Genomic DNA, 17,306 nt, shown 5'->3' on the forward strand with positions numbered 1-17,306 from the left:
ACATGACCTTTACACCTTAGCATTCCAAAGCTTGGTTTACTCTGATCTTACCTTCCCAACACTCTCCTCTCCTTAGAATACTATTTCTTTTCAATAGTTCTGGAGGAAAATAAAAAACTATCATTCACAACAAAGCTCAAATCTGTGCTATAGAATGGTACTGATTCCTCTGCTACAATGTACTTTTTGAAGGTTCTAATTCCCTTGTCATCCCAGGCCTAGCCAGTTTCCATAGTTTTTTTTCTCTATGCTTGCTGGCATAGGAATCATTCTGCACTTGTAAAGAACAGTTCTATTGTGTGAATTAATAAGTTGGTGAGAGGTGTCAGCTATATCATAAAAAGATTTACAGCAAAGCAAAAATCATGAGCATTAAGGTTCTTTCCAAAGCCTGCATGGCTATAGTTCAAAGCTGACCTCAATCTCAACATGCAAGGAATTGCAAAGGATTTCTTTTTGTTGTTTTTTTTTTGTTGTTGTTGTTTTGAAATAGTTAAGAATATTTGTTATTTACACATCTTTAGTCTTAGCACTTGGAGGCAGGCAGATCTCCGTGAGTTTGAAGCCAGCTTAGCCTACATAGTTTTAATACAGCCAGAGCTACATGGTAAAACCCTGTCTGAAGAAAGAAAAAGGAAAAGAAAAGAAAGAAAAATATGTTAGAAACCTCTCATCAACAACTAATAAGAACTCGGTATGCTATCTAGGAGAAGACCTCACATCTGTTCTGAGTGGGACATATGCCTGCAACCCAGCTATTTAAGACACAGGTGGAAGGATCACAAGCCCACAAGTTAGTGACTAAACTGAGCAACAGACTTGGGAAGAAAGAAAAGATTATCCATTTTTAGAATATGAATCAACACATTTGAAAGGTATGCTTTAGAAGAGGGATTTTAATTTTTTTTCTTGAGCCCTTTCATTTGGTAACGCAACTACTGTCTTAATTTTAAGTAGTGACTTCTTAGTGGATAAATACATCTACATATTACCCAGGAATATACTTCCCAGCAAGGAGGTTATAGGAAATTGATTTCCCTCTGGGCTAGGACCAGGTAACTGTACCTCCCCTCCTTCCTTCCCTCGCTGCTCACAAGTTCAGTTGGTTACCTACAGGGATTGATATAATGGGCTGTAAATGGGGTGGAGACAATGGGAAATCAAATGATGTTTTGTCAATCCCTCTATAAAAACCAGCAAAAATGGGGAAGCAATTCAAATATCTGAATTCAGCATTTTCACCATGTATAGGAGAGACAAACTAAACAACCCAAGCTGGAACTTTCTTCAGGCAATACATATTATATTAATCTATCATGTTAAATGTTCACTTTGAAAAAAATCACTATTTCAGTCTTTGGAGGGACAAATGGAAATCTCTAAGTATACCACCCACAATGTTAAAAATACAAGTAGCTTGCCATTTAAATAAATAGAAAAATGGGACCCCTCAAGACAATAAAGACTCCGGAAATGGCTCAGCTGTTAAGAGCACTCCCTACTCTGGAAAAGATGCAAAGAGGTAGAGGTGGGCAGCTCACAACAGCCTGTAACTCCAGCTTCAGGGGACTGCTGTGAGAAAGGTAAGTACAATAAGAAAAAGCACAAGGTGAAAGAAACCAGACAAAATGCAGCAGGCATTGCACAGAAAAGAGTCTATGTAGCCAAGAAAAACCCCGAAAAATACAGTACTCAGTGTCAGTAGTGCTTAGAGAAATGCAAAGAAAGCCCTGCACAGGAGGATAGTATTTGATGATACTATACAGATAAAGTATCAAGACAACATGTCTTGCATTTCTCTGAAATAGTAACAGTAGTTAAGGGTCATATAATTGTTTTGAAAAACTTTTCTTTAGAAGATTAACATTACATATATATATATAGTTATATAGATAAACGCACACACACACATATTAAGATGCTCTTGATAGTGGCTGCTGCATACTCACAAGAGGGAGCATGTGCTTACTGCAGTATCTTTCATGATAACCCCCCCCCAATACAATGGATAAAGTGTGCTCGATGAAACAGTAGTCAAATTGAGTGAATTGTATCAGTGTGCCATTGGAGGGATAATCCCTTGTGTAACATATAGACACATCACCTGTCAATAAAAGCTGATGTTCTGTTAGCAAAAGGCAGGAAATAGAAGGTGCGAATTCCCGTAGAGAGATTGGAACTTGGAACCAGTCAGAGGTGGGCAGATTAGCCATCCAGACTCGGAGGACGTTGGATGTATGAAGCTGAGGAGAGGTAACTAACCATGTGACAGACATACAATAGTTTGAACAGGTTACATAAGTTACAAGCCCTACTTTAAGGCCATACAAATTGTGTATTAATAAGCCTCTGAGTTATTTTTCAGGAGCTGGGGCACGGATGGGAAAGCCAGCAGTTACATACCATTCTATGGGAGTCCTAGTTAGAATTATTGCTGCTGTGATGAAACACCATTACCAAAGCAACTTTGGGAAGGAAAATGATTTATTTGGCTTACTATTGATTGGAGGTGATAATAGGTGTTTCAGTAGAGAGAGAAGCTCATCATGCTACTAAACCGTTCTTTTCCAAAGGAACAGCGGGGTTCAGCCTTCTCGGAAAAGACCGATGGGCGGCTAGCTAACAGGGTCATTTTATTTAAACACACAAGGTCACCTGGAGCGAGGAAAGGTTCCAACTATCTAAGTTGTCCTCAATTTATGTGAGAGCTGATGACCCACACACATCTCAGTCCTTTTTGATAATCAAAAGTGAGATCTCCCAAGTTTGCCAAGAGTGTCTTAAGAGCAAGGCATGTGCAGCTGCAAGCTCCCACAGGGCACCACATGCAGACTCTTTGAGAGACACCGTTTCTTCAAGGTTCAAACATTCTCTCAGCCTTTACTGTTTAACCCGAACATAGCAAAGGCTTGGCTGAAACATTTCACTCAAAGCCAGGCATAAAGGCTTTAACATACATTTTACTTAAAACCACACACCGAGGCTTTACAAATCACTACACCTCCACCCTTCCTGTTTCTATGCAGATTTGTTAGAGATTACAATTATGTTGGAGATTATGAAGCGGTGCAGTAAATATGGCCTTTTCTCTAGTTGTCTAACAGTTTTATGCAAATAAAATCAGAATGCATTTCAAATACCACAACAGTTTACCCTTCCAAATTTCTTGAAGGAAGTTGGGACAGGAACTCAAACAGGGCAGAACCTGGAGACAGGAGCTAATGCAGAGACCATGGGGGAGCGCTGCTTCTTAAAGAACCAAGGCCTTCCTCCATCCATCACTAATCAGGAAGATGCCCCATACAGCTGCCTATGGCCAGATTTTATGGCGGCATTTCCTTCACTGAAGTTTGCTCTTCTCAAATGGCTGGTTTACATAAAGCTATACAGCACAATGGGTGGCTGACACTTGCAAGCTAATATAAAGTTATGTTCCTAAAGCTTACAGATAGCATAATGCTTCTTGGCTTCGTAAACTTGAAGAATTTCAGGAGTGTAGCTCCAAGAGTGGGATGAGTGTGGGGTGGAGAGGATGCTCCCTGCTCTGGAGGAATAGCCATGGTGATGCTAGTGTATGTGCTGTTATCCTGGACACCCAGATGTGTCCAGACCGAGACACATTTCAAACTTTAGAGCATATCTGGGGCAGTAGTTTCATTTACAGTATTAGGAACCATTAGAGCCCAGGAATGAAAGATGGCTGTGACTGTTAATATTGCCAACCTGGCATGATCCAGTACCACTGATGTGATGTGTTTCTGGGCATGTTTGTAAGTTTCTTTTTGCTTGTTTTTTTAAAAATTTTTTATTAGTTTTTATTTATATAAGTACACTGTAGCCATCTTCAGACACACCAGAGGGCATCGGATGCCATTACAGATGGTTGTGAGCCACCATGTGGTTGCTGGGAATTGAACTCAGATCCTCTGGAAGAGCAGTCAGTGCTCTTAACCACTGAGCCATCTCTCCAGCCCCTTTTTGCTTGTTTATGTGAGGAACTTTCTAAATTGGGGTGACTAAGGTGGGAGGACTCCAAATGTGAGAAACCTGTGGATTGGGGTCCCAGACTGAATTGAAAGCAGCGAGCAATTGGAACACCAGCATTCTTCTTTCTCTGCTTCCGGTGGATACAATGTGGCAATCTGCATTATTTCTGCTGATATGACTTTCCTGCCATATTTCACTGTACCCTTGAACACCAAGGCAAAACAAATGCTTAAACTGCTTTTGGTGGGTAATGAGAAACATAACTAATATGGTGGCTGATAATGGAAATATATCTTGAAGAGAAAATGGATAGAGCTGGCAAATTGAGGGTAAAGAAGAGACAAAAACCAAGGGAAACAGGTTAACTGGGTAGACAGTGCTTTTTTTTTTTAATTACTTTAATGGAAAAGAGGAGAGCAAACTACATGGGTTTTTTTTTTTTTTTTGAAGTAACGAAATTGATCTGGGATCAATAAATGTTTAAATCTGTAATAGTTGCAAGTAGACTGATCCTGAGTAATTTCTAGACATTACTGCTAGTTGATGGAGTTACTGAGCACGTGTAAAGCCTTGGGTTTTGCTATCACTTCAGAATGCATCTACAGGATATACAACCGGAAAGGGAACCTCACTGTGAACTCGAAAGCTGTGTGGGGAACACAGTGTATGTTTATGGTTCAAGCACTTGACAGGCGTGTCCAGCTGCACAAGTGCATACAGAGTGCAAAGGAAGACCTTCCCTGTCTATTGCCTTGAGATGGGGTTCCACACAGCACCAACTCTCAGAGTTTGCCCGTCTCCATCCTAAAATGTTGGGTTACAGGCACAAGCATCTCTGCCATTCACACCTTCGGACATGGTGCTAGGTGAGGGTGTTAGAGGAAGAAAATGGCAGGGATAAGTAAATTCATATTGCATTGTATCAGGATTTTTAAAGAATTAGTTGCATATGCACATATATATGCATACGTGTATATATATATATATATTCCTCCCCCGAATAGCAATGATTTTGTTGCCTGAGAAAACAAGGAAATTTGTGTGGGTATAGAGAAGGATGAAGGATAAAAGCAAATGGTTTAGGATATGACCTTGGGCCAAATGGCAAAAATGTGAAAGAAAGTGCTTTTCCTCCTCAACCAAAAGACAGAGAATATGTGTGCACTTTATACTCATACATTAAACCAGACCTAGCTTCCAGTTACCATTTGGGTTTTGCTTGTTTACTTTTGTTGTTTTGGTTTTGGCTTTTGAGAAAAGGTCTCACTTACACTGTAGCTCTGATTGGTCTGGTATTCTCTTTGTAGACCAAGCTGGCCTTGAATTTACCATGACTCTCCCAACTGTACCTCCAGAGGCGTGCACCGCCCTGCTTATATCAGTTGCAGTTCACTTCAGCACACACTGACTCTGCTCTTGAGTGCTGACCACTGTTTGAGCACATCTCTTATGAATAAAAAGTACCATTAAAGGTAATCAAAGAATCCAAGCTTATTTTTCGTATAGCACACGCATCCACAAATGTTTGTTTGGTAATTCTCCGAGGTCTATTTGTTCGTTTGCTTATTTAATTTTTAGGAAGGGTAAGGAGTTTGAGACAGGCTTGCCTTAAACTCTTGCTCCTCCTGTGAACTGGTGTGTGCAGCTTCTTCCTAGTGCTGGGACTATACCCCAACTCCCAGCTCGCTGATACTTTTTTTTTTAAAATCTATTTATAATCCGAGTTTTCTGCCGGCATGCATTGGGGATAAGGATGTGCATTTTGTGTCCTTATTTCTTCCCACTAGCTGCCGCCTGGCGGCACCGAGACTCAGTAAGGAATATTCAACCCCTGCATCCTTCAAGCCCAGAAATAGAAATATGCTGCCCTCGCTTCGCCTCCTGCTGTTTGATTTCCCGCATTTTACTTTTCAAAGCCTTTCTAAGTAATTTCTAGTCTCTCTTTTGTACAGAGGATGCCCATCGGTAACCCTAAGGCTTGAAGGTAGGGTAGGGAAGATGATTATATCTGGAGTAAATCAAACTCTGGAGCCCTTAAAGAGTGTTCAGAAAGTACAAAGAGAAGCGCCAAGGACACCTGGCCTAGGGTACTAGGGTCCGGGACAGCTGACACTAGTCATTCACGAGGTCCAAAAGGCCACCTGAGTAGCAGCCTGGACCAAGGCGTTTTCCCTGGACTCACATCCTCGTTTGCTCCTCTGTAGTGTCGCCAGAGGGCGCGGCACGGTGCTGGGGTACTGCGCGTGCGCACCGGGCGCAAAGGTTCCTGGAGACCGCATCAAGGGCATGAGAACCGCAGCAGGTTATGGGGCTACTCACAGCGACGGGCGGCCTAAGCTGGGACTGTGCGTCCTCTGCGGCTTGCCGGCGGCCGGAAAGTCGACTTTTGCTCGTGCTCTGGCTCTGCGGTTGCAGCGGGAGCGGGGTTGGGCCGTAGCCGTCCTCTCCTATGACGATGTGCTGCCTCTTGCGCTCCCGGACGGCGCGGGCACACAGCCTCGGGTCAGCATCGGGTTGGGGCGGACGTGTTTGTAGGCTCTGCAAAGGCGGTGGGGTTGTGGGTGGTTGATGGCCGGCCATTCTGGATCCTGGCCAAGCAGTGCCTGTGTGGGAGGGGGAGCCTGACAGAAGCCGGAAGCCAGGAGAATTGGTTAGCTTCTCTCTGTAGACCTGTGTTTCGGAATAATATGGTGTTGAGGTCAGGGCCATTGCTTTGTAGAGGTGTTTATGCCAAGTTTGTTACGTTCACATATTACATACTTTATGCAGTGGAGCTTTAAGATAAGGCCTAGCTATGTTGCCTGAGTTAGTCTCAATCTCCAGGGCTCAAGGCTCACCCTGACCTCTCCCCCTACAAGACCCCAATGACAGAGTAAAGTTTTAAGGTGTACATGGTGAACATCCTAGGCAGATACCTTCTGATAATAATCCTAGGTCCTAGACAAAGGGAGGGATCTTAAAAAAATAAAAAAGGTTAAAACTGGATTTTGTAGGACTGGTGCTCTACCATTTTGGAACTCCCCATGAGAATAAAAAGTACAAGTGATAAATAGCAAAATTGCTAGGTCCCTCCAGGAAAGTTTTACCAAATGAAGGGCCTGGTCTGCCACTAGTATTGGAAAACGTGATACTTTCTTGTTTGACAGCCAGATGGAGTAATAACTTTGAATTGTATGTGCCAAGTCTATACTTCTTAATCCCTTCGTTAACACCCAGTGAGGTGCACTCATTACAGAAGTACATGGAAGCCGGCCACATGGCAATAGAGTCCAGTCTCCAGTTGCATACTTATTCTAAAGCTAATGTCTTCTGAAACCTTAAATCGTTACATTCGATGGTTAGTGCTTGGGTGTAGAAAAGTTACATGAGTTAAAAGGTAAATCGGATGACTACATTTTCTAAGTATAGAAGAAGTACGGATACACAAAGGTAACTATAAACAAAGACTCAATGTACTTGGCATGTGGGAGACTTGTATTTTTCTTCACCAGAATATACCGCTTCAGTTTTGGTTATGAGGACAAATAAGGCAGTATTGTAATTGGGGGTTACCCGTATGGTAGTATTCTCATCACTTTGGAGAAAGATGAAGGTGATTGATGCGGACTGTTTTCCCACGCCCTTTTATTACTGTACGGTGTATTTATTTCCCCACTCTACCCCCTCAGGTCTTATTTGGTCAGTGTGATTAGAAAATCTCCGCCGTTTAGGAGGTGGCACACATTTCCTTCTCTGGGTTCACCTGGTGTAGTTTTTTGGAGACAGGGCAGGAGCAGGGCTCCTCGCCTGTTCTTCTGTATCTCCTCCCGCCTCGACCGCAGAACCACTCTCCTGTCCATCATCTTAGTTCCTTCCTCCTGTCTCTGCCATCGTCCCCAATCTCACAATCCAGTTGTTGGCCTAAGGTCTTGTAATCTTGACCAAAGGACCTTAAAGTGGACTTTCCTTATTACTGGTATCCCTTTTCATTTCAAGGACAAACCAACATTGTCTTAGCTTAGGCTGTAATCCAGCACGATAGTGATTGTGCTTTCTTTGGTCTCCTATATAGTAAAGGGTTTTCATTCTCATCTATTCACGCATTCATTCATGCATCCATCTGTTCATTTATTCATTTAAAATACATTTCTAGAACACCTGTAAGGTGTCAGTCAGCCTCTCTGCTGGAGGCACGTGGTCTGGCAGGGAGAAATATGAAGGTGCACAGAAGTACCTGACGGATACAGCCCTGCTAGAGTGTGGGCAACAGACAGATCAGGGTGGATTGCCTTCTACACGACTGCGTCTGACCCAGCTTCACACAGCTCTGGGGGCTTGGGGAATATTCCAGAGAGAAAGGGTGCAGGAACTATAAAGACAGGAAGGTATAAGAGACAAGGTATGGGATGAAAACTGCACATGCTTCAGTTTTGTGACCTGAAATTTTAAATAGGAAGAGGATGGCAGTAAAACAAGACGATCAACCTACTGGCTAAAATTCTGGCTGGGTGTCGCATCCTAACACTTGTAAGGCAGGGGCAGGTGGATCTCTGTGAGTTCAAGGCCAGCCTGGTCTACAAAGTGAGTTCAGAACAGCTAGGGCTTTTACACAGAGAAACCCTGTCTGAAAAAAAAAAGCCTAATATAAATTGCAATTCTTTTTCGTTTTTTGTAGCCATCCCAGTGGAAAATGTTCCGACAAGAACTGTTAAAGCACCTGGAATGCTTCTTGGTAGCGGTCATCACTGGGGCTCAGATGTCTGCCCCACCCAACAGGACTGAGGCCATGTGGGAAGATTTTATAACCTGCTTAAAAAGGCAGGATTTGATGATCTTTTCTGAAGCGCTAGAGGCCCAGCCTTGCCATCTCTTGGCAAAACCTGCTGTTTTTAGACCTTTGTTTTTGGTGTTAGATGACAACTTTTATTACCAAAGTATGAGATATGAAGTCTACCAACTGGCTCGGAAATGTAATTAGAACATTTTTTCTTACACGTGGAAGCATCGATTCACGCATACCAAAAATCACAGCTGCCTTTAGTGAGATTTTAAATTGGATTAGGCTTATATGGATTTAGTTTTTAAAGTGGGTATTCAGTATTGCAAGTGGGAGTTTCTCCTGAATCATCTGGGACTAGTGTGTATGTATTTCACATTTCTGGAGAGACAGACTGGTAATTTGGTAACTTTAAAACTGTTTTCAGATTCACTAGGCTTTTGCCAGATCTTTTTAGATTGTCCCGTGGAAACATGTTTGAAGAGGAATGGCCAGAGACCCCAACCACTGCCAGATGAGACCATCCAGCTCATGGAGAGAAAGATAGAAAAACCCAACCCTGAGAAAAACGCCTGGGAACACAACAGCCTCGTAATTCAGAGTTCAGCCTGTTCTTCGGAAGCCAGGTATTCTGCTCCAAGCCCTTTCAATGCTCTCCTGTTAGGTACTCTGGGAAACATATGCTTAACTGTTTGGGGTTCACTGCTCTCCCACAGGCTTGGGGAATCGTGTGGTGGAGCAAACTAAACCAAGGAAGTTGTTTGTCCAGGGTCACCAAACTTTTAACGGCTAAGATTTGAATCCAAGTTTCTTTATAAATGTCTTCTTTTAACTGTTCAAACTGTAACGTCTCAGGCTGGGGAGATAACTCAGTGGGTAAAGGGCTTGCTGCACTGGACCTGAAGCTCAGATATGTAAAGTTGGTCATAGCTACTCACATCTACAGTCCCAGCACTGGGTGGATGTGGTGCCTGCCCATGACAGCTGTCTACTGAGAGACCCTGACTTTTGGTATTCTTGTTAAAGATGCCTACTAAATGAGATGTGGCGTGTTTTTGTACAGATCTATGAGCTCAGTGGTCAAGCACCTGTGTAACTTGTGCAAAGCCACAGCATGAAACCCAACACTCTTCCAAAGTCTTAAATTGTAATTGAACTAATATTGGGTTCTGATTTGTTCTAGAGCTCTCTATAGTCATCCTGCCCGTGTGTGTGTGTGTGTGTGAAACTTTCCATTGGGGATAGATCTGTAGAATTTTGGAGCAGTACATTTTTGTTAGAAATTTCATGAATGATGAAAATGTTCTCTGTCCTGTCCAGTATGGGAGCAGCTAGTCCTGAGTGTTGGTGAACACTTAAATGTATCTAATGCAAGAGATCGGCGAGCTGATAGTTAATTTAATATGGCCTCATATGGCTACAGACCATGCTGTTTAACATTGTAGATCTTAGATACATTGTGCACATTTCTTTAGTTTAATTTTTAAGCTTGATTTGTCTTTTATATAATCATATCATTTCCTCACTTCTCTTTACCTCCTCTTATTCCCCCCCCCACATTCCTTTCCAAATCCATGGCTTATTTATTATCGTCTTATACATACTTACATATAATGCATTTATGTACGTATAGTATATGACTTACTGAGTCTGTTGAACATTGCTTGTGTATATGTGATTTCAGGGCTCACAACTTAGAATTGGATAACCAATCAGGGGCCTCCCTAGGGAAGACTAATTCTCTCCTTCTCAGTAGTGATTAGTTGCCTATAGTTCTTTGTCTAGGGAGGGGTCCCCTGAGAATTCCCCTTCTAGTCAGCCTGTCTGTTGGTGCTGTCATAGTTCACATCTTATTTAGGCAGCCAGATTGTTAGTAATCGTGACTATGGCTTCTGTGTCATTGCTAGGAGACAGGATCTCACAGCACATTTTCTGGCTTACTGCCTCTTACAATTCTGTCTTCTGCAATGTTCTCTGAACCTCGAGTACAGGAATTGTGTTACAGATGTAACCACTAGGCTGGGCATCCCATGGTCACTTGTTTTCTGCATTTTGGCCACGTGCAATGGTCTCAATTGGCTGCAAAGAGAAATGGCTTTGAGGAGAGGTGAGCGCTGCTCCTCCCTATGGGTATAAGTATTTAGAATGCTGTTGGGAAGTAGTGCTGATTTACTGTCGTGGTAGTAGTGGGCTCTCTTCTATGGCCTATGGCCTCACTAACCCCAGATAGTCAGAAAGTTTTCCAGTACCTGGCCTGTTTTCTTTCAGTTGAGTGGGCCTTAAGTCCAAATAGACAGCTGTTGGTTACCGCCAAGAAATGGTTGCTGTCAACTATTGTTACTTTAGAGATATTGTGTCATGCTGGTTTTAAGCTTATTTTAAAAAATTCATTCTTTGGAAGTCTCTAGGCAGATTTCTCAGTACAGATTCTATATAGTTTATAGATTTCACATACCCACAATAAAATGGAACTAGCACTTAATATAATTCATAAAATAAGTCACTGGTGAGGTTTCCAGTTTTCCAAAAGAGAGTCTTAGTATGTAGCCCACCCAGGACCTCCAAATCTATGTTTCTTTTTCAGTTTCCCAACTACTATGATTGATTGTAGATAGATGAGTGCCATCAGGCCCAAATAAGGTGTCTAGTTTTGTCATAAAATCTTGAAACTGAACGGGTACATCACCAATGGATGGCTGTTCTTTCTGGAGCTCATATAAATCCCTCTCCCCCATTAGGCAGTAAGTGGCCAATTGAGGTACTTTTAAAATGGCGTCAGTTGATCTGAAGACACCAGTGAGATGTGGGGTAGCAGACTGTGGGTTTCTGTCATCACTACCAGTCCTTACTGTAATCTACAGTCCCAAGTCTTACAAACGTAGTCAAGTGACTTGGACATATGCAGATAGTCACAGGGCAACCAAATTGAGGTAGTGCCAAGACTGGAGTCCCGTAAGGCAAACCGAGAGGTAAATCTGCAACTATAACTTTTAGCACATGACATATCGGCAGTGTTTCTGGACACAATGCCATTCGGTCCTTACCACTCTCTAAGGGTAAAAATTGCATGAAACTTCCATTGTATGCTGGGATAACTGAGGCGTAGATAAATCAAGTAACATGCCTAGGATGTAAATGGCAGAACCAAGGGACCTGGTGCCGTCATATTCTAGAGCCCTGCCGTGTCCACATAAGAAAGATCAAGGTGGAGGTGTTACACTGTAGAGTCATTAACTTGTAACTTCCGCTCTGATCTCTCTGCTCTAAGTAAAGCCCAGAGTCTGCTCCTGATTTCCATATTCTAATAACCACCCTGCCGTCATCCATCCCAAAGGAGCCTCCCATGCTGTGTGAGCACCAGGGTCTTGCTTCCAGGCCTGGTGTCTGATGTTGTTCCCCTTACTTGGCTCAGCCATCTAAGGTGGATGGATGGCAGAATCTGGCTACCCAGTCTCAGAACCATCTCTCTATTGTCTCCATTCAGCCACTTACCAGTGTCCAGGATTACGTTCTTGCCCAATGGCTTTCCTGTCGCACTGCATTCCATTTTCAGGACTGGGGTGGTGGGCACCTTGTTAACACCCAGATTGGCAGTTTCAGTTTCAGCTTTACAATGTCTACATATGAGATGCTGAATGTGCACATTTACTGAATGAACGAATTCTGCCTGAACTCTCTAGGGACCCTGGGCTGGTGAAGGAATTTGTTAATCCTTATCTGGTAAATAAAAAGCAGCCAGAAGTAAAACACGCTCTTTCTTTAGGGACTACAATAGAGTTTGAAAAGCCTGCAGTGCAGGGGAAGAAACTGCTTATTGGTACATCTTAGGAAGTTAGCCTCTTACAATCGCTTGTAATTGGTTTTGAGCTTCACTTAACATTTTACAAATGGAAGATGGCTTCCAGCTCACTCACTTTATCCCCCTTCAATAGGGACCTTGGAGAACAGCAGTTTTGCTATCTGGAGTTCAACCTAGTATTATTATTGCAGGTTCTTGAAAAATGAAAGGTTTCTTATTCTTTATCTCACTTTCTCTGTAGCCTGGAGGTGACTGATTTGTTGCTTACTGCTTTGGAAAATCCCATAAAATGTGTTGAGGATAATACGGAACAAAAGGTAAATATTCCAGTTAGACTTGGCTTCCAAATGAAAAGGAGTAACCTTCTTGCAGGGAGACTTTTTGAGCTGATGATAGCAAGAGAAGAGGGGAAAATGGTCCATTAGCGGAATAGCACTGCAGCAGCCTTCGGTTTCTGACACACCGGCAGGGAGCTGCTAAGGGCCTGTGCTGCCTGGCGGAAGCCCCGTGGTCAGTGTTCAGAAACGTTGAAGCCTTATGTTTGGGACTTCAGATGGACCAAGGTAGACGTGCTTATACCATTCAAGCACAGAAACAACTACATATAGGCTGGAGGAAGTTTTAATTCCTAGCAAGCCAGCTTTTGCAGTCACCAGCACACACTTTACAACTGGACCTGACCCATTTGGATCTTCTGTGAAATAAAACAAACAGAAAACCACCATTGCTTTTCTTTTGGTCCCTTCAAATGTGTCTGCACCTTAGTCGTTCCTTTATAAACTGTTCCTAGTAACACTGTCTATGTTACACAGGAAACTGACAGAATAATCTGTTCTACTAACATCCTTCATAAAGCTGATGAGACCCTCCGAAGAACCATCTCTCAGACGATGAGGGAAGCCAAAGGTACGCTGACTTGGTTCTGGGCTGTTTAGCGTCTGGGGTGCTCTCTCTCTTGCTGCTGCCATTTCCCTGACACCAGGAAGATTTATTCTATCAGCGTTTGTATCATATTTCAGTTTCACATTTGCTGTTTGGCTACATAGCTAGACCATCCTCTAAAACTGCATCCCTTTTACTCCTTCTTACCCAGTGGCCTCTTTCTTTCACGAGACCTTTTCTTAGGTGCCAAGGAATGAATAGGATGCAGAACATTCTAGTGTAGAGACAGACAAAAGGCTAATTATATGAATACATGTCAGTCCCTTGAAGTCAGAGTGCTAGGTTTATTTCTTGAGAGTAATTAGGGTGCTGAAGAGGTTATTTAGTGGTTAAGGACAGTCCAGGGTCAGGGGTCAGACTAGTATGGGATCTGAACAGTCACTGTATTATAAATATGAATAATACTTAAAAGTAAGGAATCATATTACTTATTACATATTAGATATGTGACTAACTATAGTTTTTTCAATACTTTCTTTAGGTCTTGAACATTTAACTCCTTGCTATGTTTAAAATTTGTTTTAAAAAGACAGCAGCACATTAACTCCTTTGATGTACTAAATGTTTCATACTCACTTTTTACAGTCATGTACAGCGGGTGTAATTTATAAATAGGAAATGGATTCACAGTGAATCAAGTAACTTTGCCAAGGCTGAACAGCTACTAAATTTGGGGGTAACCTGGGGTGAAGGTGATTCTGATCCAGTCTGTTGCTGTGCCCCTCCACCTTTATTGTCACCTTCATAAAAGCTGGAGACACTGAAAACCAGTGTTAACCATACCGTGTTTCTCAGATTCTCTGTATCCATGAGCATAGGCCGTGAACTGTGTGTAATGTACTGGATAAATTCAGGCACATGTGGAAACAAGCCTCAGAAACACATCCCCGTATTCAATGGAATGTTTCATTTTCTCATTTTAGAAAAATGCCCATCGCCACCCATTAATGAATTACAGTCCAAAATTCCTAAGAGGGTCAGAACAGAAATGGCACTGTAATTAGAACAAAGAAGAAATTATTCTAGTTTTTTCTCAGCCACATCTCTCGTCGTTCTGTCTTGTGCCCAAATCATTCACTGCCCACCTATTGGGAAAATGGTGGCTTTTCTGGAGGGACTGATACTGGGTTCTAAATGTGTGCTTGAGTAAAACAGAAACATTCAGTTTCTTTGCCGTCAAGAAAGTGAGGTGGCGGCCCACAGAAGGTATACAACATTTGCAAATGTCTCATGAACATATACATACATTTACTGAGATCTTTACTACTCAGTAACACAGGTAACCCAATTTAATGGATAAATCTCCAAATAGACATTTTCCCCCAAGGGAGATGAGAAATGGCCAGTATTCAAATGAAAACATGTTTAAAATTTAATGAACAGCAAAATACGAATCAAAACCATGGGAGATATTGCTTCCCAGCCATTAGAATGAGCAGAATGAGGGGTCCAAGTCTCGTTGAGGGTGTGCACCCTCTACTGGTGGAAACATGAAATGATGCGTGCGCTCTGGAAAGTCGGGTGGTTCTTCCAGTGGACTTACTGTGTGGCCCTGCTGCTCTGCTCCATGGTGACAGGACCGAGAAGAAAGTATAATGTTGATACAGAGCTGTTTATAACAGGACTATTCATAATAGCCAAAAGGTGGAAATAACCCAACTGTCCATCACCTGAGAGATAAATGGGTAAATACGATAAAATGGAAGGTTTTTGGAGTAGCTATAAGTAAGACTAGAACACTCACACAGGATAGAACATGGGGAACCGTGCAGACATCTAAACTGAAAGAGCATATGAACATCCTGAACTGGGAAATCAGGGCAGGGCAGGACAGGGGTGGTAGGTTAGGGTAGGGAAGTGGGGTTGAGAAGGGTGACTGTTGGGGGATCCAGGTTTTGATTTTAAGTTATGAAAACTAAAATTGACTGTGGTGATGACTGCACATATGTGAATAATCTAAAAACATACATTTTTTCTCGAGACGGGGTGTAAGTAGCTCTGGCTATCTTAGAACTCTTGTAGACCAGACTGGCACGAACTCATAAAGCCACCTGCCTCTACCTTCCCAGTGCTGGGGTTAAAAGCATGTGCCATCATGCGAGCTAAACCATTGTATTGTTAATGGATACATTTATGGTGAGTTATATCTCAATAAAGCTAATTTCAGATGCCCAGTAACACTGTCCATATGGCCATGCCTGATAGAACACTTCTGTCATCATAGAAAGTTGCTTGGGACAACTGTTCAAATGTATTATTTATCAGCTTCAAAAAAAAAAAAAAAACCAAGTTGTCAGTTTATTTTTCAAAGCAGAAGATAGTAAATTAGGTACCTTGGCTCAAAAAATAACCTACTGTGGCAAGCCTTTAATCCTGGCACTTGAGAGGCAAAAGCATGACATCTATGTGAGTTTAAGGTCAGCTTGGCCTACATAGTGAATTTTAGGCCAGACAGTGCTACATAATGAGAATATGTAAAAACATCCTTCTAGGGATATGGAGAGATGGGTCAGTAGTTAAGAGCACTTGCTATTCTTGCAGAAGACCTATGTTCAAATCCCAGCACTGACATAGTGGCTCACAACCATCTCTAGCTCCAGTAATGGGGGATCTTATGCCTTCTTCTGGCCCCTTTAAGCAGTAGGTGCTCAGACACATACAGGAAAAGCATTCAAATACATGATATAAAAATAAAATCTTTAAGATACATATTCTTCCAAGTTTATCTTTTTCTACTCAAACACTTCAGAGAAATTCTAATCCTAACTCCCTATGGCTATTATTTTAGATGACTTCTGATGACATCAGTGTGATTTCTTACCTATACACTTTATAAATGCCTCCTGATTGTTTATTGGAGAAACTGGCCTGTTTGATGGGATCAAATGCCTGATAGCAGCAGGCAGTCCAGACTGACTTACAGGAATGTTAATGTGTTTTATTTTAGATGAACAAATACCTCCTACTAACCTGAAGCGTCTAGCAGAAGAACTTAACAAGCTCAAAGCAGATGTGTTAGAAGATCTAAGACAAGGAGACAGAAAATACCTGTGCTTTCAGCAAACCACCGACTTACCAGATGTTATTTCTTCTTTTTGTAAGGAGAGAGATACCATTGTGCAGAAGTATTTTTCAAAGCAACATTAAACTTTCTGAATTTCTAGTAAAATGTCTGATTTGGGTAAACTTTTACAAATAATTTTGTATGGCTAGGTATTTTCTAGACCAATACTGTGACTTGCCAAAGTCCACTCTGAACACACACACACACACACACACACACACACACACACACACACACCAATCCAAAATGTCTATTCTAGGTATTTTCTAGACCAATACTGTGACTTGCCAAAGTCCACTCTGAACACACACACACACACACACACACACACACACACACACACACACACACACACACACCAATCCAAAATGTCTATTCTAAAAGTTCTATTTTGCATGCCAGAATTTACTTCAGTGAGCTACTTGTCGATTGACATAGTTAACTGAGTATTCGAGGCAGCCTTCCTTGTTGATGTGCATACCAGGATACTGCAGCCTAAACTGATTTGAATCACTTGAAGAATCATCTGAATAATTTGAAGGAATGTATTAGTTCTCAGCATACAAGAATGCCAAAATACCTGACAGAAAACTACTGAGAGAAGGAGGGATTTATTTGGGCTCACGGTTTCAGGAAGTGTGCATGGGGTAGAGAAGGCATGGCCACTGGGCATGGCTTTGTACAGAGTGGCAGAATCTTGTAGTTGATGTTTCTCCAAATGTGGATAAGGAAGCAGAGAGCTCTAGACCAGAATCAGA

General features: G+C 42.1%; 1 protein-coding gene across 1 annotated transcript; it reads left to right on the forward strand.

Annotated features, from left to right (window-relative positions):
* Positions 1–6,237: 6,237 nt before the first annotated feature.
* Positions 6,238–16,653, forward strand: Pstk (phosphoseryl-tRNA kinase). Its single transcript, NM_001271229.1, has 6 exons — positions 6,238–6,489; positions 8,642–8,936; positions 9,171–9,369; positions 12,784–12,859; positions 13,355–13,448; positions 16,432–16,653. Exons 1-6 carry the CDS (start codon positions 6,274–6,276, stop codon positions 16,629–16,631), a joined length of 1,080 nt encoding a protein of 359 aa, NP_001258158.1. The 5' UTR covers positions 6,238–6,273; the 3' UTR covers positions 16,632–16,653.
* The last annotated feature ends 653 nt before the right edge of the window (positions 16,654–17,306 follow it).

This window comes from Rattus norvegicus, chromosome 1 (assembly GCF_036323735.1).
Source record: "Rattus norvegicus strain BN/NHsdMcwi chromosome 1, GRCr8, whole genome shotgun sequence".
NCBI lineage: Eukaryota > Metazoa > Chordata > Mammalia > Rodentia > Muridae > Rattus > Rattus norvegicus.

Bases quoted from the DNA above. Each gene is read 5' to 3' on its own strand.
- Pstk (NM_001271229.1), top strand. From the start codon at position 6,274: ATGAGAACCGCAGCAGGTTATGGGGCTACTCACAGCGACGGGCGGCCT. The intron at 6,490-8,641 runs GTCAGCATCGGG...CGTTTTTTGTAG, and splicing joins GCGCGGGCACACAGCCTCGG to CCATCCCAGTGGAAAATGTT. The intron at 12,860-13,354 runs GTAAATATTCCA...TATGTTACACAG, and splicing joins AGGATAATACGGAACAAAAG to GAAACTGACAGAATAATCTG.